Raw genomic sequence first — 19,641 nt, 5'->3', positions numbered from 1 at the left:
CTATGTTAGTGGTTGCCATATTGCATTACATCCGATATTCTTGGTAAATAAAGTTTTAAGACTATTTCCTTTGTTATCACAATTAAAAGATCGTTACTTGGATACTTGTGGTTGCAGTGGATAGATGTAAATGTTGATAATGATAGATAATGCAACAGCAAAAAACAGATTTTTTTAAGATCTTGATTTATTTAGAGGATGAATACTCTATTATCTGCAGATTGAATTCCGATTGATATCGATCAGCATTCAACCAATAGGTCAAAGTCCAACTGAAATAAGTAGTTGCTTGTAGTTAGTTATCCTCTTTTTGTCTATTGGATATCCATATCTTAGTGGAGTTACTGAAATAAGAAAATATCTACCAAGACAGATACCTCTATGTAACATTATTCTCTGTGAGAAAGGTCGTTGACAAAATTTCGTCTAGGGTATTACTTACTTATGTCATTATTATTACTTATGTCGCAGGTATATTATAGTAGTTATATTAACTATAATTTAGTGGGTTGTCAATGAAAAATAATAAACCAACAGAAGGACTAACATATAAATACGGGATCTGTGTAATCACATTGAAATAGGTAATGAAGAATTTGTGAAATAATTTGTTCTGTGTGTGCCTTCCATAAGTTGCCAAATCTATTCATCTATTCTTTCGATGTTCTTTGTTAAATACAATTGATTACCCCAAGATACTCTAATTATTACCCTTCCAAGTTTATTCAATTATAGATACAATCCTCTTTTCCAGTTAAATGAGCCAATGAAAAATATGTGAACCACTTACATATTTCAATATTTGATTTTTTAGGTGTTTATTCTTCGGTACATCATGTGTAAGGCCAGATCTAATGCTTTAGCATTCTTTGCAATAATCAAATATTTTGATTCATTAGCAAAGGTATTCAACAGTTCCAAATGAAGAAATTAGGTTTATCATTAGCATACCAAAATTTGATTAAGCCCTTGAGAGTAAAATTAGGTAATGCACAAGGGCCAGTTCTAGCACAGGAAAGAGTAAATCAGACCAAATAAGCACCTAATATCAAAAGCAGGCAGTCAGTAAGTGAAGGAACAGGTTTGAAATTCATATAAACCTATTCAAAGGTAGTGACATTTTACAGGGTAGAATGTTGGGCCTTCCTAAAAAACACAAATAGAAAATTCGATTTTTTTAATATGCTGGTGCCATTATTATTGAAATCATTGCCTCCTATTTTATGAATTGTTTCTTAGTTAAACCCCAGCAAAAGGAAATAAGTGATGTAGACATTGCCCTCCCTAATTACTGTGGGAATCCCATATTTCTTGATCCACATTTGGGAAATGAGCTAATGAGATTATCACTGTTTGCGTAAGAATCTGTGCCAGGTTACCCTGGAAAAACAAGCAATGAAGAAGTTCTGGACAGAGTGAGATAAAAGTACTCATTGACAGAAGCAACAGAAAAAGAAATATACAGGACATTTGGATACCTAATAAGATATTTAATTTGAAAATTTTCATAAAAGCCTCTATGCTAATTGTAGTAGTGTACGGGGTTATAAGCTGGGCCATCATAATACAGATTGGAAATTTGAATTTTCCTGAGCCTCTATTTATAATACTCTCAACGAACAATAATGAGCAATAATGGATTTCTCAACAGAGTGAGGGAAAAGTACAAGTTGACAAGTGATAGGAACTGGCTAAGAGGTCGCCTGATAAGACATTGAGATTGAATATAAATCTTATTGAGGAAGATTAGATGTATTAAAGGAAGGACAAAGACCTCGGATGGAATTAATGGATGGCAATAACAAAGATATTGGTACAACTTGGGTGTGATAGATCTTGCATTAAAAGGAGAGCTCCTCACAAAGAGACCATGCATTCCACGCAGAAACTCAACAGGTCAAATTAGAAGTCCTTCTGAACCTAGCGGTGGTGATAATGGACAACCCTGCCAGACTCCTCTTCCTGACACTGCCCATTCAGACTCTCCATTCTATACTTACACCTGAGTAGTCTGAGACATGCACAGGTTACAGATTAGTCTCCTATCCCTCCAATCTACTCTTACTTTCTGCAATATATTCATTATTTTTTCCCAATTCACTCTATCAAATGCCTTTTTTAAGTCTACAAAACAGGCAAATACATCCTTTAGTATAGGGAAGGCAAATAGATTTTTGCCTTCACTCTACCCTCTCCTTACTAGAGCTCTCATAAATGTATATCTCCATATTCTTTCGATTTATTTGTACCTGAAGATGTCACCTGTGCATTGTAATTGGTTGTCTAATGTTAAATTTTTCATGTAATCTACAATCTTCATTATCTACTTTCAAGATATGACTTTATATATTTGAGCCTGAGACCATCAATTTAAAATCCACCAAGTTACCTAATTAGATATTCATTGCAAATCATTAAGGATGAAATTTTTATGCATGCTTGTGGTTATATCAAACATTTTCATTTCAAGTACTCAATAAATACTGTCTCCTTAGGCTTAAAATTTTATTTATAATTGGTATGAAGACTTACACTTTTTATGTGAGCTTACTTCAAATGCTCATAAGTTGAACATACGCCGTATTACAGATAGCACTAAATTGAAATTTTATTAATCTGCAAACTTTAATTGTATGGGTAACTTTTTCAGAATGTTTTGATCACATGAAATGCTTCTTTGTAGCATTCTCTACTTTGGATAAAATATATGTGTGAATGTGTGTATGTACATATACATATATATATTTATACACACACACACACACACATATATATATATATATATATATATATATATATATATATATATATATATATATATATATATATATATATATATATATATATATATATATATATATTTTTTTTTTTTTTTTTTTAAGGTAATCTACCGGTTAAGGTAGGTTTTTGGATGGACACAACTAACCACCAAACAGATATTTTATTACTCCTAACAAAACACAAAATCCATCATCCTACTCTATATCAGGTCCCTCTTCATCTCTGAGTACTTTCTTCCTCCCTTCATCCCGTCCAACATTCCTATCCTGTTCCTTCCCTTTCCTCTTTTGCCCAACATTCTACCCTCTATCACAGTCTTCAACATCCCACTGCCGGTCAACACCCCCTTCATCCACTTTTCCTGCCTCCATAGGATTGCTCCCAACAAACCCCTCTCTTCGCCCACCATACCAAGTACTTCCTCATTTGTTTTCTTCTCTGTCCATTTCACCTTCTCCATTCTTCTCCACACCCACATTTCAAAAGCCTCCAATCTACGTCTATCCTCCTGCTTCAATGACCACGTTTCCGCACCGTACATAGCTACGCTCCATATCAAAGTTTTTACGAGTCTTTTCTTAACATCCTTACTCAAAGTCCCTGTCATCAACTCCCTCCTCCTTGTGAAAGCCTCTTTGCCTAGCGCAATTCTTCTCCTTACGTCCCTACTACTTTGACCGTGTTGGTCCAAAACACTACCGAGATACGTAAACTGTTCTACCTGCTGTAGTTTTTGCCCTCCTATTTTAATGTTAAGCTTGGCCTTTTTCTTTCTAGAAAATCGCATAACCTTTGTTTTATTAATATTGATTCTCATCCCATACCTGTCGCACTGAATTTCCAATTCACTCAGCAATGCTTGCAGCCCCTTGGCTGACTGACAAACTAAAGCTTGGTCATCAGCAAACCTAACTGATTTTACGAATTCCCCGCCCACTTTCATTCCAACCTCGAGTTCTTCCCATGCCTCTTTGATCATTTCCTCTGCATACAGGTTGAACAGCAACGGTGATAATGGGCAACCCTGCCTTACACCCCTTCCTAACACTGCCCATCCTGACTCCCCGTTTCCCACCCGCACCTGAGCAGTCTGAGACATGTACAGGTTGCGGATTAGCCTCCTTTCCCTCCAATCTATTCCTATTTTCTGCAGAATACTCATTAGTTTTTCCCAATTCACTCTATCAAACCCTTTTTCGAAATCTACGAAACAGGCAAATACCTCCTGGTTGTGTTCTATATTCCTCTCGATTAATAATCTCATTACTGCAATGGCATCACACGTACCTCTCCCCTTCCTAAACTCAAACTGATCATCCCCTAAGTAATCATTTGCCCTACTCTCTATCCTTTTGTTTATGATCCTGAGAACAACTTTAGCTGCGTGGGATATCAAACTAATTGTCCTATAGTCCTCACATGACGTGGCCTTTACCTTTTTCGGAATAGGAACTAAAACTGATCTCACAAAGTCTTCCGGCCAGATTCCCTCCTCATAAATACTACGGATCAGCCCATATAGCCTCTCCCTCCCACATTTTCCTAAGCATTTCAAAAGTTCCACGGGAATGTTATCTACCCCCACGGCCTTATTTAGTTTCATCTCCCTTAATGCCCTTTCTATCTCATTGTCTAGTATGCCTGGACCTAAGCTGTCTTCCTCTACGTCATTTTCAATGTCTAACTTTGTTGGTCTGAGTTCCTTACTATACAGTTCTTCTATATACTCCTTCCATCTCTCTTGGATCTTTCCTGCGTCAACTATTACCTTACCCGCCTTATCTCTAACTGTTAGCATAGCTCTTCCTTTCTTACTTCCCGATAACGATTTAACTTTGCTGTACAGCGCACCGATTTCACCCTTCCTCTGCAGACTTTCCATATCCTCGCACTGCGTCTTCCACCATGCTTCTTTTGCTTTATTTGTTGCCCGCCTCAATTTATTGTTCAATTCTTTGTACTTCATTTTGCCTAATTCTGTATTTATATTCTTCCATTTTCGCCGCTCATCCATCTTTGTAATCATCTCATCCGTGATCCATGGTTTCCTAGTCCTTTTAGCGTTAACGGTTCCAATGGTGTGTTTTGCGGCTTTAGACAACCCTTTTTTGATCATTTCCCATTTTTCTTCTATAGTACTAAGCCCTTTACCATCCTCCATGATTTTCTCTACCGCCTGTTTGTATTCCTTCCTTTTCAACCCATTTAATGCTTCTACATTCCATTTTCTAACTCGCCGCCCCTGCCTTATCTTTTTGAAACGTACGCTACATTTCATAACAACTAAATTGTGGTCTGAGTCCGCATCCGCTCCCGGGAAGCTGTGGGAATTTATCACACTGTTCCTAAACCTGTTTTTAACCAGGATATAATCTAGCTGATATCTTCCTGAGTCACCTGGCATTTTCCATGTATACCTGCGTCTTTTGTGGTGTCTAAACCAAGTGTTGGTGATGACTAACCCCTGTCTCCTGCAGAACTCAACTGCTTTCTCCCCGCGGTCATTCCTCGTGCCTAAACCGTAGTCCCCCACCTCTTCACCATCTCTTCCTTCGCCTACCGTCGCATTCAAATCCCCCATCACTATCAAATGTTTCCCCGCAGGAACACACGCGATCATGTCCTCTAACTGATCGTATATCCTATCGACCTCTTCTTCCTTATGGTTGCTCGGTGGCATGTATACCTGAATAATAACTAAGTTCGTCGGTTCTGCTTTTATCTCCACTAGTAGTATTCTATCCGTTACCTGCTCTATGTTGACTACGCTTCTTCCTACCTCTTCATTTAATACTATGGCAACCCCTCGTTGGCTCTCGTCCCCACCGCTGTATATTATTCTATACTTATCACTCCAGTAATCCCCGCTATCTTTCCATCTCACCTCGCATAGACCTAAAATATCTATATTTCCCCTTTCCATCTCTCGCTTAACATTCTCCAATTTCCCTGTCCTCATCATTGTCCTAACATTCCACGTTCCTATTCTAACTAATTTGGTCTTCTTCTCCTGCGTCTTCTGTCCTGCTGCTGCTGGTTTTCCCTTGCAAGGGTTTCGTGGGATGACGACCGCGGAAGCCTTGCCTCCCCCGCTGCCGGGCACGACACACGGCCGATTGGGCCGGGCCCCGTGGTTGCCAGGACTCAAAATATCTCTATTGTCCATCATATTTTTCTAGGGAATGATAATTGAGGTGGTTTCCCGTTGCCTTCCTCAATAGTGTTTTTAACGTGACACCATCACTTACTGGCCGCCCCACTGGGGTCAGACGCCATTGCAGCCGCCTCACTGAGGAACAGACGCCGCGTGGACTACCTTTCGTCTGGCTCCTAACCTTCGACCTATCTGGCATGGGTGACCCTACCAGGAGCAATTTTTATTACTCCCGCCAGCACAGCTCTAGGGGTCATCGGAACGCACAAGCCCTTCCACCACGTCAAGGTTGTAGTCCGGGGAGGGATATATATATATATATATATATATATATATATATATATATATATATATATATATATATATATATATATATAAACCATAACCATAAACACAGTAATCAACCCAAAGGTCGGTTTAGTAGGTGATGGTAGAGTTCACCCAGTACTAAGCCCGACGGCATGTGAAATTCACACATCAGGGTAGGGGAGCCAGTTCCTTTCCCTGTACCTGTTATGGTTTCCCAGGAAGACCTGGTACCCGAAAAATAACGTAGCTTGGGTGGAGCTGCAGGTGCCCAGAGTGCCTTACCCAGGACCCTCCAGTCAGCAGTCTACCCACCGTGACCCACACATATACAAGTATATATATATATATATATATATATATATATATATATATATATATATATATATATATATATATTTATATATATTTTTATATATATATATATATATATATATATATATATATATGTATATATATATATTTATATATTTATATATATTTATATATATGTATATATATATATATATATATATATATATATATATATATATATATATATATATATATATGTATATATATATATTTATATATTTATATATATTTATATATATGTATATATATATATATATATATATATATATATATATATATATATATATATATATATATATATATATATATATATATATATATATATATGCAGTGTGAGAAATATTGGTGGGATCCAAATGGTCACTGTATTGATGCAAACAATAGTTCAGTAAGCCTCAAGCTGCAGTGGTTGGAAGGTCGCGCCGCTTGTCATTTGTTTACAATAGCAAGGCAAAATGAACAACACAATTGAAATTCCCGCCAAATGGTCTGTCCAGAAAGTGACTTCTCTAAATAGGAATGAGACAGAGGGTAAACTAAGATTTGTTAGAGCATGGTGATAGTTTTTTTTTTAGCATCTTTTAAAAGGGGTGACAGAGTATCATATGATCATTAAGTTCAGAAGAATATTTTTGCTATGAGTGCTAAATATGGAAAAGTCATTAACTATCTCCATTTTTCTTCAATTGACTTTTTCCAATTTTTTCATTAAAAAGTCTTATCCAAAGAGTATTTTGTTCCTTTGAAGTGGATATTAAAGGAAGGATATTTGGGTAGTTCATTACACCGGAAAAGCAGGTACTCAGTACGGGCATGTGTATATTGTGACAGCATTAACATTTAAATCCCAAGATGAACATGATTTTTAAAAATGCTTTAAATTTCAAGGAACGTTTTTTTTTTAAATAAATCCATGCTTGTAATAAATAATACATTATTTCCTTTAATTTAAATTTAATATTTAAAAGTTTATTACTATTTTGAGCACATTTATAAAAATATAAACTCTAAAATCATCAGTTGATAGAAACAGGTTTGATAACAGGTGCTAATGGAATGACAGGTAACACTTCCATTGGAAGTACACACTGTTTTTGCCAACAGCCAATAGAATAATTTTGTGACCAATTCTGTCCCCTGATAAAGTTGTAACTTTGCATTCATTTCTAAACACTGCAATTCCACAGACTACAAGAAAAAACCAACTTTGTACATTTTTGTCCTTCAAGGAATGTAATCACAAAATTGAATTAATCAAATCTTTAGTGATCAACAATTCACTCATTTTTTTGGAAGCTCAATCTATTCCTGCATACTCTCCAGCATTGAGCTAGTGTCTTTGGAGAATCACTATTTGACTTTTTGCTGGACTCACATGGAGTGCAGCAACAGTTTAAGCATAAATTATGGCCCTCTAGCACCATTTTCATAACAATGTCAAACAAGTACACCGCCCTCACCTCCCACTTTATTTGCATTCGCTTCAGCCTCTGCTAATTTTCTTTTCTCCCATTTGTTGACATATGATAAGGGGTAGCACATGACTCCTGATATAAGAATGAGAGAACCTGACAAATAAAATGATGCATCATAACTGCCTGTGAATTCCTTGAAAGATCCTGAAATGATGACAAATATAATTAGGGCAACAAAATTCAAATATTTTTTTTTAACTTTAACATATTATTTATACATAAATTTACATATGCATAAATTTTTTTCAAGAGGCTTGAATCACTATCTTAAAAATTTTATCATTTTTAAATTTGATTATTTAAAAGATGGGTATTCAAGAACTATAATTCAGATACATAATAAATCAATGACTGCTTTTTCATATGCATTAATGAGAACTTAATTGATGTCTTTCATCAGTTTTCCTGATTTAATTTAGTATAGTTTACCAAGTTTCATATTTTATTCAATAAAATTATTTTCATATTACTATTATTTGAAAAAGTCTTAAATTGATTTTATTTGTTATATTGAAGATACATTGAATAACATGCATGAAAAAACTACTTTTCACTTTGATCGTCATAAAGTCAAAAACATATACGGAAAATATGTCAAGAGGCTTATTTTGGTAAATATGTATTGTGCAAAGTGGAATTCTTTAAGACAGCAGGGAGGTAGTGAGTGCTTTAATAAAATCTGGAAATGATGGAAAATAATTACCAAATACAGGCTGAATATGCAGGATGAATATGCTGTCTAAATGTATTTTACCTGGTAACACAAATCTTGAGGGTATAAACTAGTTTGTGCGCTGGGAAATTGAAAGTCTTACATCTAGTGTGTCTGAATCCCACCTTTAAAATGTAACCTAATTCGAGATTAGCCATGAAGTTAAGTTAATAAAAAAAATGGTAATTTTGCCTATTCTACAGAATTTTGAATCCCACCTTATCTATACCACTTATATCCTAACTGTTATATAACCAGTAATACACAATGAATTTAGTGTTGCATAAGTACTTATTTCTCAATCTCCATGATGCATTTCTCCATGGCGTATAGTTGGCTCTACGTACACTAAATACACTCTTTCAGACAACCTTCTAACATCATAACATTTTTGATCTGAAAAAGTGGCTGTCAATTATTTCCACTTTTGTTTAGGTTTGTTTTGCAAACTTTGAAGCACAAATTATTACAATAATGAACGGCATATGAATATGCAACCTCATCAAATGGTAATCTTGGCAATCATTGGATGCTTTGATTTCCCATTCGCCATGTTTTTCTCAATTTCATATTATAGCTTAAAAAGCATGGACTTGCCTGCAAGTGGAGAGCCAACAGTTGCTGCCAGCCCTTGAAATAAAAGGAGTAGTCCAAATGCATTGGTAAGTTTATCCAATCCAAGCAGGTCCACGACAAGTATTGACCGAAGTGAAGCGAAGCAAGCTGTAAAATTCATAAAACACAATGCTAAAACGTCATCAATGTATAGTAGTAGTAGTAAATGTCTAATAGCAGACATAGTGATTACACATTTGATTTTATAAGGTTTTCCACAAACCATGAAAATATATTAAATGTTAGAGTGAAACATTAATTCATTTCGATTATCAATAATATCCAGTGATTTACATAAAACATACAATTTATAGAAAAAACAAGCTTTTTCCATAATATTTCTCTGAATGGAATTCATATTCTATTTACATCCATTCTTTCTATTTTTTATCTTCCATCAATTAATTTTATTGGGTGAGTTAGCAGGGAAGGATGCATTTTTCTCAGTGAGGTATACTTACCAATTGTAAGGCCAAATAAGGAGGAGTAAAAGAACTGATATGCCACTGAACTGGAAATTGGAGCAGCAAGTGTAGATATACCAGCAACAGTCAGTGCTGCATTGTTCAGGAAAAGAGCATTTGCTTTTGGATAAAATGAAGACACCATTCCACAAACAACACGACCAACAGTATTTGTGATTCCAACAACAGATACAAGCATAACAGCCTTCCCGCTATCCATTCCTAACATGACAGCTCGTTCTGAAAAAAATTGAAACAGTTTTTAATCTTTAGTAAAATTATCTAAATCCATGTGTTTACCTTTCAAAGCAATAAGGAGAGGATAAACACAGTAAGGACTAAGGATGTATATTGACAAAGGGTATTCATGGGTGGATTATCAATGGGTAGCTTTAGTTTTTGCTATTATATATTTATCATGAAGGATGTCCCAAAAATTATCTTTATGCTTATATTTAAGAGTATGTTTTTTACTATGTCATTTTTTATTACATTTTTACTAGGTCATTTTTCTTCTCATAGAAAAACTTCTTGGGCTGTGCTAGCTAAATATGGCCTTTCTTCTTTTCCAATCAGAGATATTCCTACACTAGATAGGTATGGTATAACTTTTAATTTTGCATTGCTTTTTGTTGTATTCACTCATGGTTCAGGCAAGTTATTATGGTGTAGCTCATCTTCACATTATATCTTCAGACTTCTTCATTGCTTCCTAAAAAAAGACATCCTTCTCAGGTCCACAACCATTAATATGATTGGCAAAATAGAACAAAATAATTTTTTCTCTGTGAATCTACCCACTCTGTCTCCTTGAATTTCATTTATTGACCTTTCAAAGTAGATTTTGAAGATGTGTAAGTGGTGGTAGTGCACATCCTTGCCTTATTCTTTTCTTGCTTCTTTCCCATTTCATACAGATTTAAAACACATCATATGGTTTTTCTATATTTGAATGACTCTTCTCTCTTTATAAAAGACTCCTACGTCCTTCAGAATAAAGATCATTCTGAAGTGTAATGGCCCTATGGCCTTGGCATTTAGTTGTCATAGTTTATACTGCTACTGTAGCTTTGTTAGCCAACCCAAAATCTCCATGATGGGTGGGAGAATTGAGGCAGTTGGCACAAATAATTCTTCAATGGCATTTAACCATGTATGCCTAAAGAATCTAACTTTCAATAACCTCATCAACTGGGCAGTGGAAATAAATGCTGATTTGTTGAGGTGTACATAACTCATCTAAATCACTGCAAATTTCATGCACATTACTAAAATATTAATTAAATCTTTATTCAAAGTTACTTCTTTGCAGTAATCTATAAATTATTTCATTGCATGTCAAGTATTGTTTATTTCCATAATTTAACAAATTAATAATCAGTAAGTTTTATCATTTTCCAGATGTTGTTTTAAAAATATCATAAAATTAAGAATTAATCCATATAATTTTGGTAAATGATGTTTTAATTTTTGGAGTTTGCAGACAGACTTTACAGAGACACATATTTAACTACTCATAGAGTAAGGTCAGTTACACTAATCTGATAAAGATTTCATTCCTCATTAGTTTCCTAACATAGGTACATCTATCAGAAATCATAGGTCTTAGTCATAAACCTTCTATGTGCTGAAGAAAGCCTTTTCTTCATGCTGCATCGCGGGATCTCACAATTAGTAAGGATATTTTTGTTGTTTAGAGCAAGCATCCACAAAGTGATATGTGATTTCATTTTTCTCATTTACAACTACATATTCTGAAATCTTTCTGAAATTCAGTTAAGCCCTAACTGAAATGTAGTGCAGATTTTAAAATATTCTCAGTTACCCTTCACTAATTTTTCATTTATCTTCATTCTCCCTCGTTTCTTGTTTTAATATGTAGTCCCAAATGGGAAACTTTGTTTAAGAGGCTCTGTTGTCTAGCAAATGAAAAAGGGATAGATATTATCTGACTAAGATATCATTTTGGTAAAACTATTAAAACACATCCAGATTAAAAAATTCACATCTCATTGTTTTTCATGATTACCAATCCATTTGATGGAAGTTCATTTTACTTGGTTTTCAGAAGTCACATTTAGGTATTCATCTAAAGCCAAAGAGTATGGACACTTCCTTATAAAATCCCTATCGTCTATTTTTGGAAAATTTTCCTTGGAGATATGATCTTTTATTCTGAGGATGTCATATGCCCATTAAACATAGAAATATAATCTTAAATATGTTATTTTCAGTATTGGCTAGTATAAATACCAACTACATGCAAAATGTACATTTGATAGATTTCAAATTCCTTTGTTCAACAACATGGACAACTTACCAGCTAGGAACATGAATGGTACAAAAAATCCCATCATAGTCAAGAAGCCACTGACTGCAAGCACAATGAATGTTGGAGACTTCAGCAAAGATATATCTAGCATAGAAGAGAGGGTTCGCAGAGCAGGAGCTGGGCATATGAGTGAACAGCAGTTTCCTTTTTTCTGTTCCAAATCATCTGTTTAAATGGGAAAAATCATATTTTTATGAGTTACTCATGATATAAAAAATAATTCTCATTGATCTTTTAGCCAACAGTTTGAGGAATTCATCTCATCAAGATATTGTACAGAAATACAAAAAAGAAATCTTACATACAATACTCAAAGACATGACTCACAGGTATAGGGAATAAGACATCAAAATGGAACACAGCTCAGCCTAACTGTCATAGCAAAAGCAATCAGAAATCATAATATTTATTTATTTAGTATAAGTCCGAAAACAGCGCATTCTGGCCTTTACATCGAAGTATTAACAACGATAACAATGATCACATTTACAAACACCCAAGCCCTAGGTGGAGGAAAACTCACCCAGGTGGGAATCGAACCCGCGACCCTTGGAATGGCAGACGAGGACGTTACCCCGCCGCCACCGGGGCCGGCAAGTATAAGCGAGTAGAAAAGGAAGGAGCTAGTCCTGAATTGTCCAAACCAAAGAACTCTTCCATATTATAAAATATGAGGGCAATCTCAAAAGTGGCCAACCCAACACAGAAAACAAAAATTTTGGACAAAAATGTATTTATTTTTCAACATAATCTCTTTCAGCTCCATATACTTTTCCCAGCAATGTTCAATAAGCTCGATAACCTTCTTATAATAAGAGCTGTCTTGCTCCTCAAAATAACCATTAGCTGTCTACTTCACTTCTTCATGGTTGAAAAATCTTTGGCAAGCGAGCTATTTTTTCAAGTTAGTGAACAGAAAATAATGCAGGGGGGGGGGGGAGCTAAATCTGGTGGATAGGGTGCATGAGTCAGCAATTCAAACTTTAATTCATGAATTTTGGCCATTGCAATAATGGATTTGTGAGCTGGTGCATTGTCTTGATGAAACAACACTTTCTTCTTAGCCGAACAGCTGGTTTTGCTTTATTTCTTTGCTCAAATGGAGCAATAAGTTCGTATAATACTCGCCGTTAATAGTTTTTCCTTTTTCAAGATAGTCAATGAAAATTATTCCATGCACATGCCGAAAAACTGAGGCCATGACCTTGCCTGCAGATGAAACGGTCTTTGCCTTCTTTGGAGCAGGTTCTCCCTTTTGAATCCATTGTTTTGACTGTTCTTTTATCTCGGGTGTAAAGTAATGGACCCATGTTTCATCCATGGTTATGAAATAGGGCAAAAATTCTGCTTTGTTTCTGTGAAACTTTGCTAAACACTCAATTGAAACATCTTCATGACACTGGTTTTGCTCGAGTGTGAGTAAACGCTGCACTCATCTTGCACACAGCTTCCTCATGTTCAAATTTTCAGTTAATATGCGATATACCGCACTTGTTGAAATGCCTACAATGTCTACTGGCTCGCACACTTTCAGTTGATCCAGTATCACTTTGTGGATTTTCTTCACCATTTCTGGAGTTGTCACCTCATTTGGTCGACCAATGTGATGCTCGTCTTGACAGCTCGTATGGCCTCGTTTAAACCCTGCTGCCCAATATTTTACTGTTCTAAAAGATGGAGCAGACTCACCCAGAGTAGAATCCAGTTCAGCTTTAATAATGGTTTGGCTGAGGCCTTTCTATTACAAGTATTGCATCACAGAATGATGACCAATTTTCTCCATTTTCACAAATTCACTAAAAACGCTCACTATTGATGGCTGCAAATCAAATACTAAACAATGTGGCATCTTCAAACTTGAAACATATGATTTATAGATTGAATACTTTCTAATACAGTGATATTTTTTAAACAACTACTGCCATCCAGGTAGTCTATCAAACTTTTAAAAATTCCATAATGATGAAGTTTTTCTTGTTTTTTTTTCATGTGAAAACTGAAGCTTAGTGCTAATGAAGTTATGTTAGATGTCCTTAATACACTATTAGTTAGAATAAAATAGGATATAACAATTAGTTTGATCAAGGATTCCTATCTGATGCATACTATGAATTTTTCCATTGGCATCTACTTTATAAAAAAACCACAAACATAGAAATCAGTCTGAAGATTGGTTTTGTAGATAGGGGTTCACCTAGAACTAAGCCCGATGGCATGTGAAATTCACAGATCAGGGTAGGGGGACCTATGGTTTCCCAGAAAGATCTAGTATCCAAAAAACACAGCTAGGGTGTAGCTGAGGGTACCTAGAGATGCATGCTCGGGAATCAAACCCGGGCCCTCCGGTCAGTAGCCCAACGCTCTACTTCTGGACTATTGGGCTCTTCTATTTGTTTTATATGCATTGAAAATGAGGCAATTTAACATCAAGTGAGGTGTTAAAGCCATCTTCCTGCCAAAGAAAGCTGTCAGGATCATCTGCTAAGCAAATCCTAGAGATCATGTCTAACCACTGTTGGGTTTGCTGCGATCCCTAGGATTTGCTTATACATTGCTAATCATATTATGATATTTTACAGCTTAAATATGTATGTTATCTTGTGTGGCATATAAGAAAATGCTAATAATCTCCAAACAAGATCCAATCTTTATAATTATGAAACAAGGAACAAATACATCAAATTCTCATTTGGCTAAGACATTATGAAATGCATGGGCATCAAATTATTAATTAAACTACCAGCTTCTGCATAGAGCACAAGCATTTCAACATCAAACTGTAATATTGGCTATCAACCAATTATTTTTACTCTGTTTATAAAATGTATTGAGACTGATGGCAGTGACTTGATATTCAAGTAAAATGAATATAAATATGTATATAGGCACTCCTGTGTTGTGTTTTTAATTCTTTTGATGAAATCTATTTCAGCATGTAACATCTCGTGATGAATAAAGTTTATGTTGACATGCATTTTTTCAGAGGAAACTCTCCCATTGGGAAGATTACTTCACAGAAATCTTTGTAGTTGAGGGAGGATTTATTATTCTCCTGACCATTATTTTCTCAGGCAAGGAGATAAATTGTGAATACATTTTTAGCATTACCATTTTATTTCAAATACCATGGCACATACCACAATCTTCCTCTGGTACTGCTTTCCATTTGGAAGCTAGAACTCCATTACCAGGACCATCCTCCTTTAATGCATCATCATCTTTTGTGGGTAATTTTGTTACAGATGCGTGGTATCCCAATGAAGTCTGTTGAAATAATTGTTTACAATAGAAAACAAAATCAATCACATAATTTAAAACAAAATATTACCAATTACCAAATAAAAGGAATTATAAGATAGCCTAAAGAGGGTTTATGGCATATTTCCCTGGCAAAATTTGCTCATAAAAAATAGGGAAAAGAGAGGTTTCTACAAAATTTTGGAAATATTTGAATTTATCAAATGATGAACAATTTCCTATTATTTGTGCTACCATAAGAAAATGGTTAATTGCACCTATTCCAGCTCTGAAATCTGCCTGTTCCCCAGCTTCTTGGTATATACCTACCAGCATGTTAACTCTTTCAATTAAGTTTTTAAACCATTATTTAAGTCATTTTTCACAAATTAGTAAAAAAAAGTGGCAGGAAATCAAGAAGTATATATTCTATATATTTATCTTAAAAAGTTATGTAACATTATTCCTTTATTGAAACTTCAGAAAGTTTAAACTGCATACTACAAGCATGAAGGGAAGAATAAATACAATAAAAGACTATAAGCCATCAATATCCAAAATAAAAGGGAAAAATGATATAAATTCAGACTTCAAAGTTACTACAGGATTAAAGCTAGTATGATGCCTATTTTCATCATTATTTAAGATTTATATATGATGAACAATGTTTAAAAACATTGAAACTATAATGAAAAAAAATGTGTTTCCCATATTCCCATGAATAAAAATATGTAAAACACCCTCACATTTGTAACTGACCAAAATTTAGAGTGCAAGATTATGAAAACTTAGGGTACATACAATGAAAACTAATCAAGGAGTATAAAGATAGAGTTATGGAACTTAAAATATATAAGGCCTCATTGAAGGATAACAAAAATATCTGCTTTTATAAGATGGAGTGCGGGCAAGCAAGAAAAGCAAGAAAGAGTGTAATTACCTCTGATTGAAAATAATGCATGATAGTTTCCATTATGAGGCAATTACAGGAAGGAACAATCAGGACAATATACTATTCACCAAATAAATGGTGTCATTTCAGCCAGCAACATATCAAAGAGAAATGAGCAACTAATGCAAAATACCATAATTTAAAGTATTTTGCCATGTGAATCTAAACACTGGCATCTGAAGGAAAGAAATGTGAAGATGTTGAATGCTACCGATATGCATTTTTGGCTGATATTCCTAGAACGGAAAAAGTCTGAAGTGGAAGAATTCTTGAAAACATTTACACATTGCATTCACAATCTGTTTAGGTGCACAATAATACCTTTGCTTTTATCTCCTCATATTTCTTCCCATCCAAAAACAAAAAGCGAATTGCCGAATGATACTGCTCTTTTTCCATCTTAGCGAAAATCACGAAACACGTCTTACTCTAATGGCTGCATGGAATGCAATGGATCACATGCATGGATGGAAAGGATGCCAAAAGAAGTGCTTCTGCACTTGCAATTTGTAGAATACAGAAAAAGGCCCAAACAAGATTCAACTGGTAGGGAGGAATCAACTGAAAAATGCCGGAAAGAGCTCTTAAAAACAGCAATGGGAAGATAGAAAAAGCTGGAGATTGGGAATTTGAAGATGACAAGGATCATCATAAAAACTGATACGCACATCACCATTTTCCTTCCTCATTTAGGCTCTTTAATGAACTGAAATATTTCTTATGTTTTTCCACACTGTGTGATCAACTCCTGTGAGTGAGAAGGAAAAATAAACTTGTTCATGTTACTAATTTGCAAAATAGGAGCAGTTATCATTTTGGTCATCCTCTATATTAGTTACAATGGATTAGATAGCTATGCTGTTTATTTAAGTACTTAAAAAAAATCATGTAGACTATACAGTTTTGCAAGGTATAATATATATGCACAACTAATTTAATACTAAATTTAGATTATTAAGTCATGTAATAATTTTGAGCATACACACAATAATTTCTAAAATAATTTGAAAAAATTATTATTATTGGTAATCTACTAGTATGCTTTGGATAGACAAAAGCTACTAAACAGTACATCAACAATCCATTCTCTCTCCAAACAAAACAACCTGACATCCAACATTACGATAAGACTCTTTAATTTGGACCCTCTTCTATTCTACTCCTGCCCCTTCCTCGTTTGCTCAATATTCTCCCCTCTTTCAAAGTCGTCAACATCCCATTGCCTATCAGAATGCTCTACATCAATCTTTCCTGGCTATGTTTTATTTCTTGCAACAAGCGCTCTCCTCCCCCATCATTCTTCTCCAGGAGTATTCTATACACAAAATTCAATATTTTAGTGTCACTTCTCCCTTTTGCTGTTCCAGATAAACAAGAAACCTGCTTCATTCTGACAGTGAGCAGAGAACCCCTGTACGTTGGACTGATGGCTCCTATACCTAATATCTTTCAATGCTCATTTTTACATGCAATCTATTAAAATTATTACTTGCTGAATATTTCATCAAAGGGAAATTTGGTGGTAAAGGAAAAAAAATCCAATTCAGCATCACAAGAGTATATCAAGTCATATTGGGCTATACTGCAGGTTTTCATGTCATTAATGGAGGTACATTTTAATCAACTTTTAAATGTTCAAAATAGTCTGTTAAATTGTTCATAACATTTATTTCAGTGGCAAATACATCCTTAATCTTATTTATGCTAAGTGGGGATAAATTAGATAGGAAGTTCATATAGCTAATATGCATATTATTATAATTTTCCTGTGGTTGTCAATAAAATACAAAAAGAGTATGATGGTTAACTCTATTTCTATGGGATTGTTTTAAATCTTAAATTATCAATGTGTAACAGTATTAAACAATAATAAATCATAGATTGTTATGAGTAATGAAGCATGCATGCAAATACAAGATTATAATTTTCATAAACACCTATATCATTCCATAGCGTAAGACTTCTTTATCATTGCTCATGTGACATCCATAGATTATAGGAGAACATGAATGGATTGTAAGGGATCAATACCTGAACCTTATAGAAAAAATATTTTCACTAAAACTTTATTGTACTGTTTGGATATGTATTCTTTTCTGAAAATAGTTTTGTACTCCTCTCTGCATGTTCAAACAATCAAAAAGGTTAAAAAACAGTTCCTGCCCTTGAGTCACAGTCATCAACTCACTTTATGGGAATACATACATGGAAGGAATCAGGTGGTAATATGGTTTGTGTACAGGCCTCCAGTACTGAATGTGGAAGTAGAATCCTTGTCTGATGATTAAGAGTTTGTGTGATCGCTCTTGTGTGTACTTGGATAACGAATAAATTTGCCCTGGAAATACCACAGTAGTGTGTTAAAATGGCTGGATGAATATCTTGGTAACTGTAGACTATTAGTGTAGTTCTTTGACAGGTCTGCCAAGGGCCACTGCCCAACTGGAAGTTTTGTCTCCTCTCTCCAATTGTAGTGTAGCATCGATATGGTGTATGTGGATGTAGCAGTCTTTGAAATGTCATGAAAAATGAACACTGTACAGTGGGTTAATTATATATGGCTTATGAGAATTAATGTTCAGAGAGTTATTTTTACTTAAAATCTAAGGAATGATAATCATTTAATCCCAAATAATTAACAACTATTGGTATCCAGTGATGGAGAACTGATTTTATAGCTTCATATCATTGTCAATGTTGATGCTAGGCTTGAATTGTGGTATTGAAATGAAATAATTTACTTTGTAATTCCACACTCTTTATTAAAAAAACACGACCCAGGTTTCAATGTTGAACGTCATCATCAGGTGGTCCTCAGAAGCAAACTTGGTATATAGACCTGATAAATGGAAGGGGGGATGGCCAGAGAGGGAGGGTGGAGGGGTAAAAAGGTTAAAATGTAGCTGGGAAAAAAAAGAGAATTACATCTTTCAGTGTCAATCGTTGACTTGGAAGAGTGGTAGGTCTAGGAGTGGGGAAAATGAATTTGCCAACAAAATTTTGTATCCCTCCCACTCCCCATTCAACGTCAAAACCTGGGTCATGTTTTTTTTTAAATAAAGTGTGTGGAATTACAAAGTAAAATATTTCATTTCAATATGTTATGCAAATTCCATAAAGTTACGCCTGAGACAACAAATATTTTTGAAATGTAGTTTTTGGTGAGAAATTAAGAATAGCCCAGACTCAGGCTATCATTTCTTTACATTTCCAAAGAGATATGTTTACATTCAAGCCAAAATGTTCAATGAAGATTTAA

General features: G+C 34.8%; 1 protein-coding gene across 1 annotated transcript in view; it reads right to left on the bottom strand.

The window, feature by feature from the left end:
• Positions 1-7,531: 7,531 nt before the first annotated feature.
• The window catches only part of LOC139700069 (monocarboxylate transporter 5), a 130,304-nt gene continuing 118,194 nt past the window's right edge, over positions 7,532-19,641 (bottom strand). The window contains exons 7-11 of the mRNA XM_071598553.1: positions 15,331-15,457; positions 12,182-12,358; positions 9,859-10,101; positions 9,380-9,505; positions 7,532-8,214 (exon numbers count right to left, since the gene is read on the bottom strand). Coding sequence (XP_071454654.1) covers positions 8,033-8,214; positions 9,380-9,505; positions 9,859-10,101; positions 12,182-12,358; positions 15,331-15,457 — 855 coding nt within the window. The 3' untranslated portion in view covers positions 7,532-8,032. The remainder of the gene's footprint in view (positions 8,215-9,379; positions 9,506-9,858; positions 10,102-12,181; positions 12,359-15,330; positions 15,458-19,641) is intronic.

Source organism: Hetaerina americana, unplaced genomic scaffold (assembly GCF_022747635.1).
Source record: "Hetaerina americana unplaced genomic scaffold, ioHetAmer1.1.p SCAF_10, whole genome shotgun sequence".
NCBI classification, from domain to species: Eukaryota; Metazoa; Arthropoda; class Insecta; order Odonata; family Calopterygidae; genus Hetaerina; species Hetaerina americana.
This window is presented reverse-complemented; position numbering and strand designations above follow the sequence as displayed.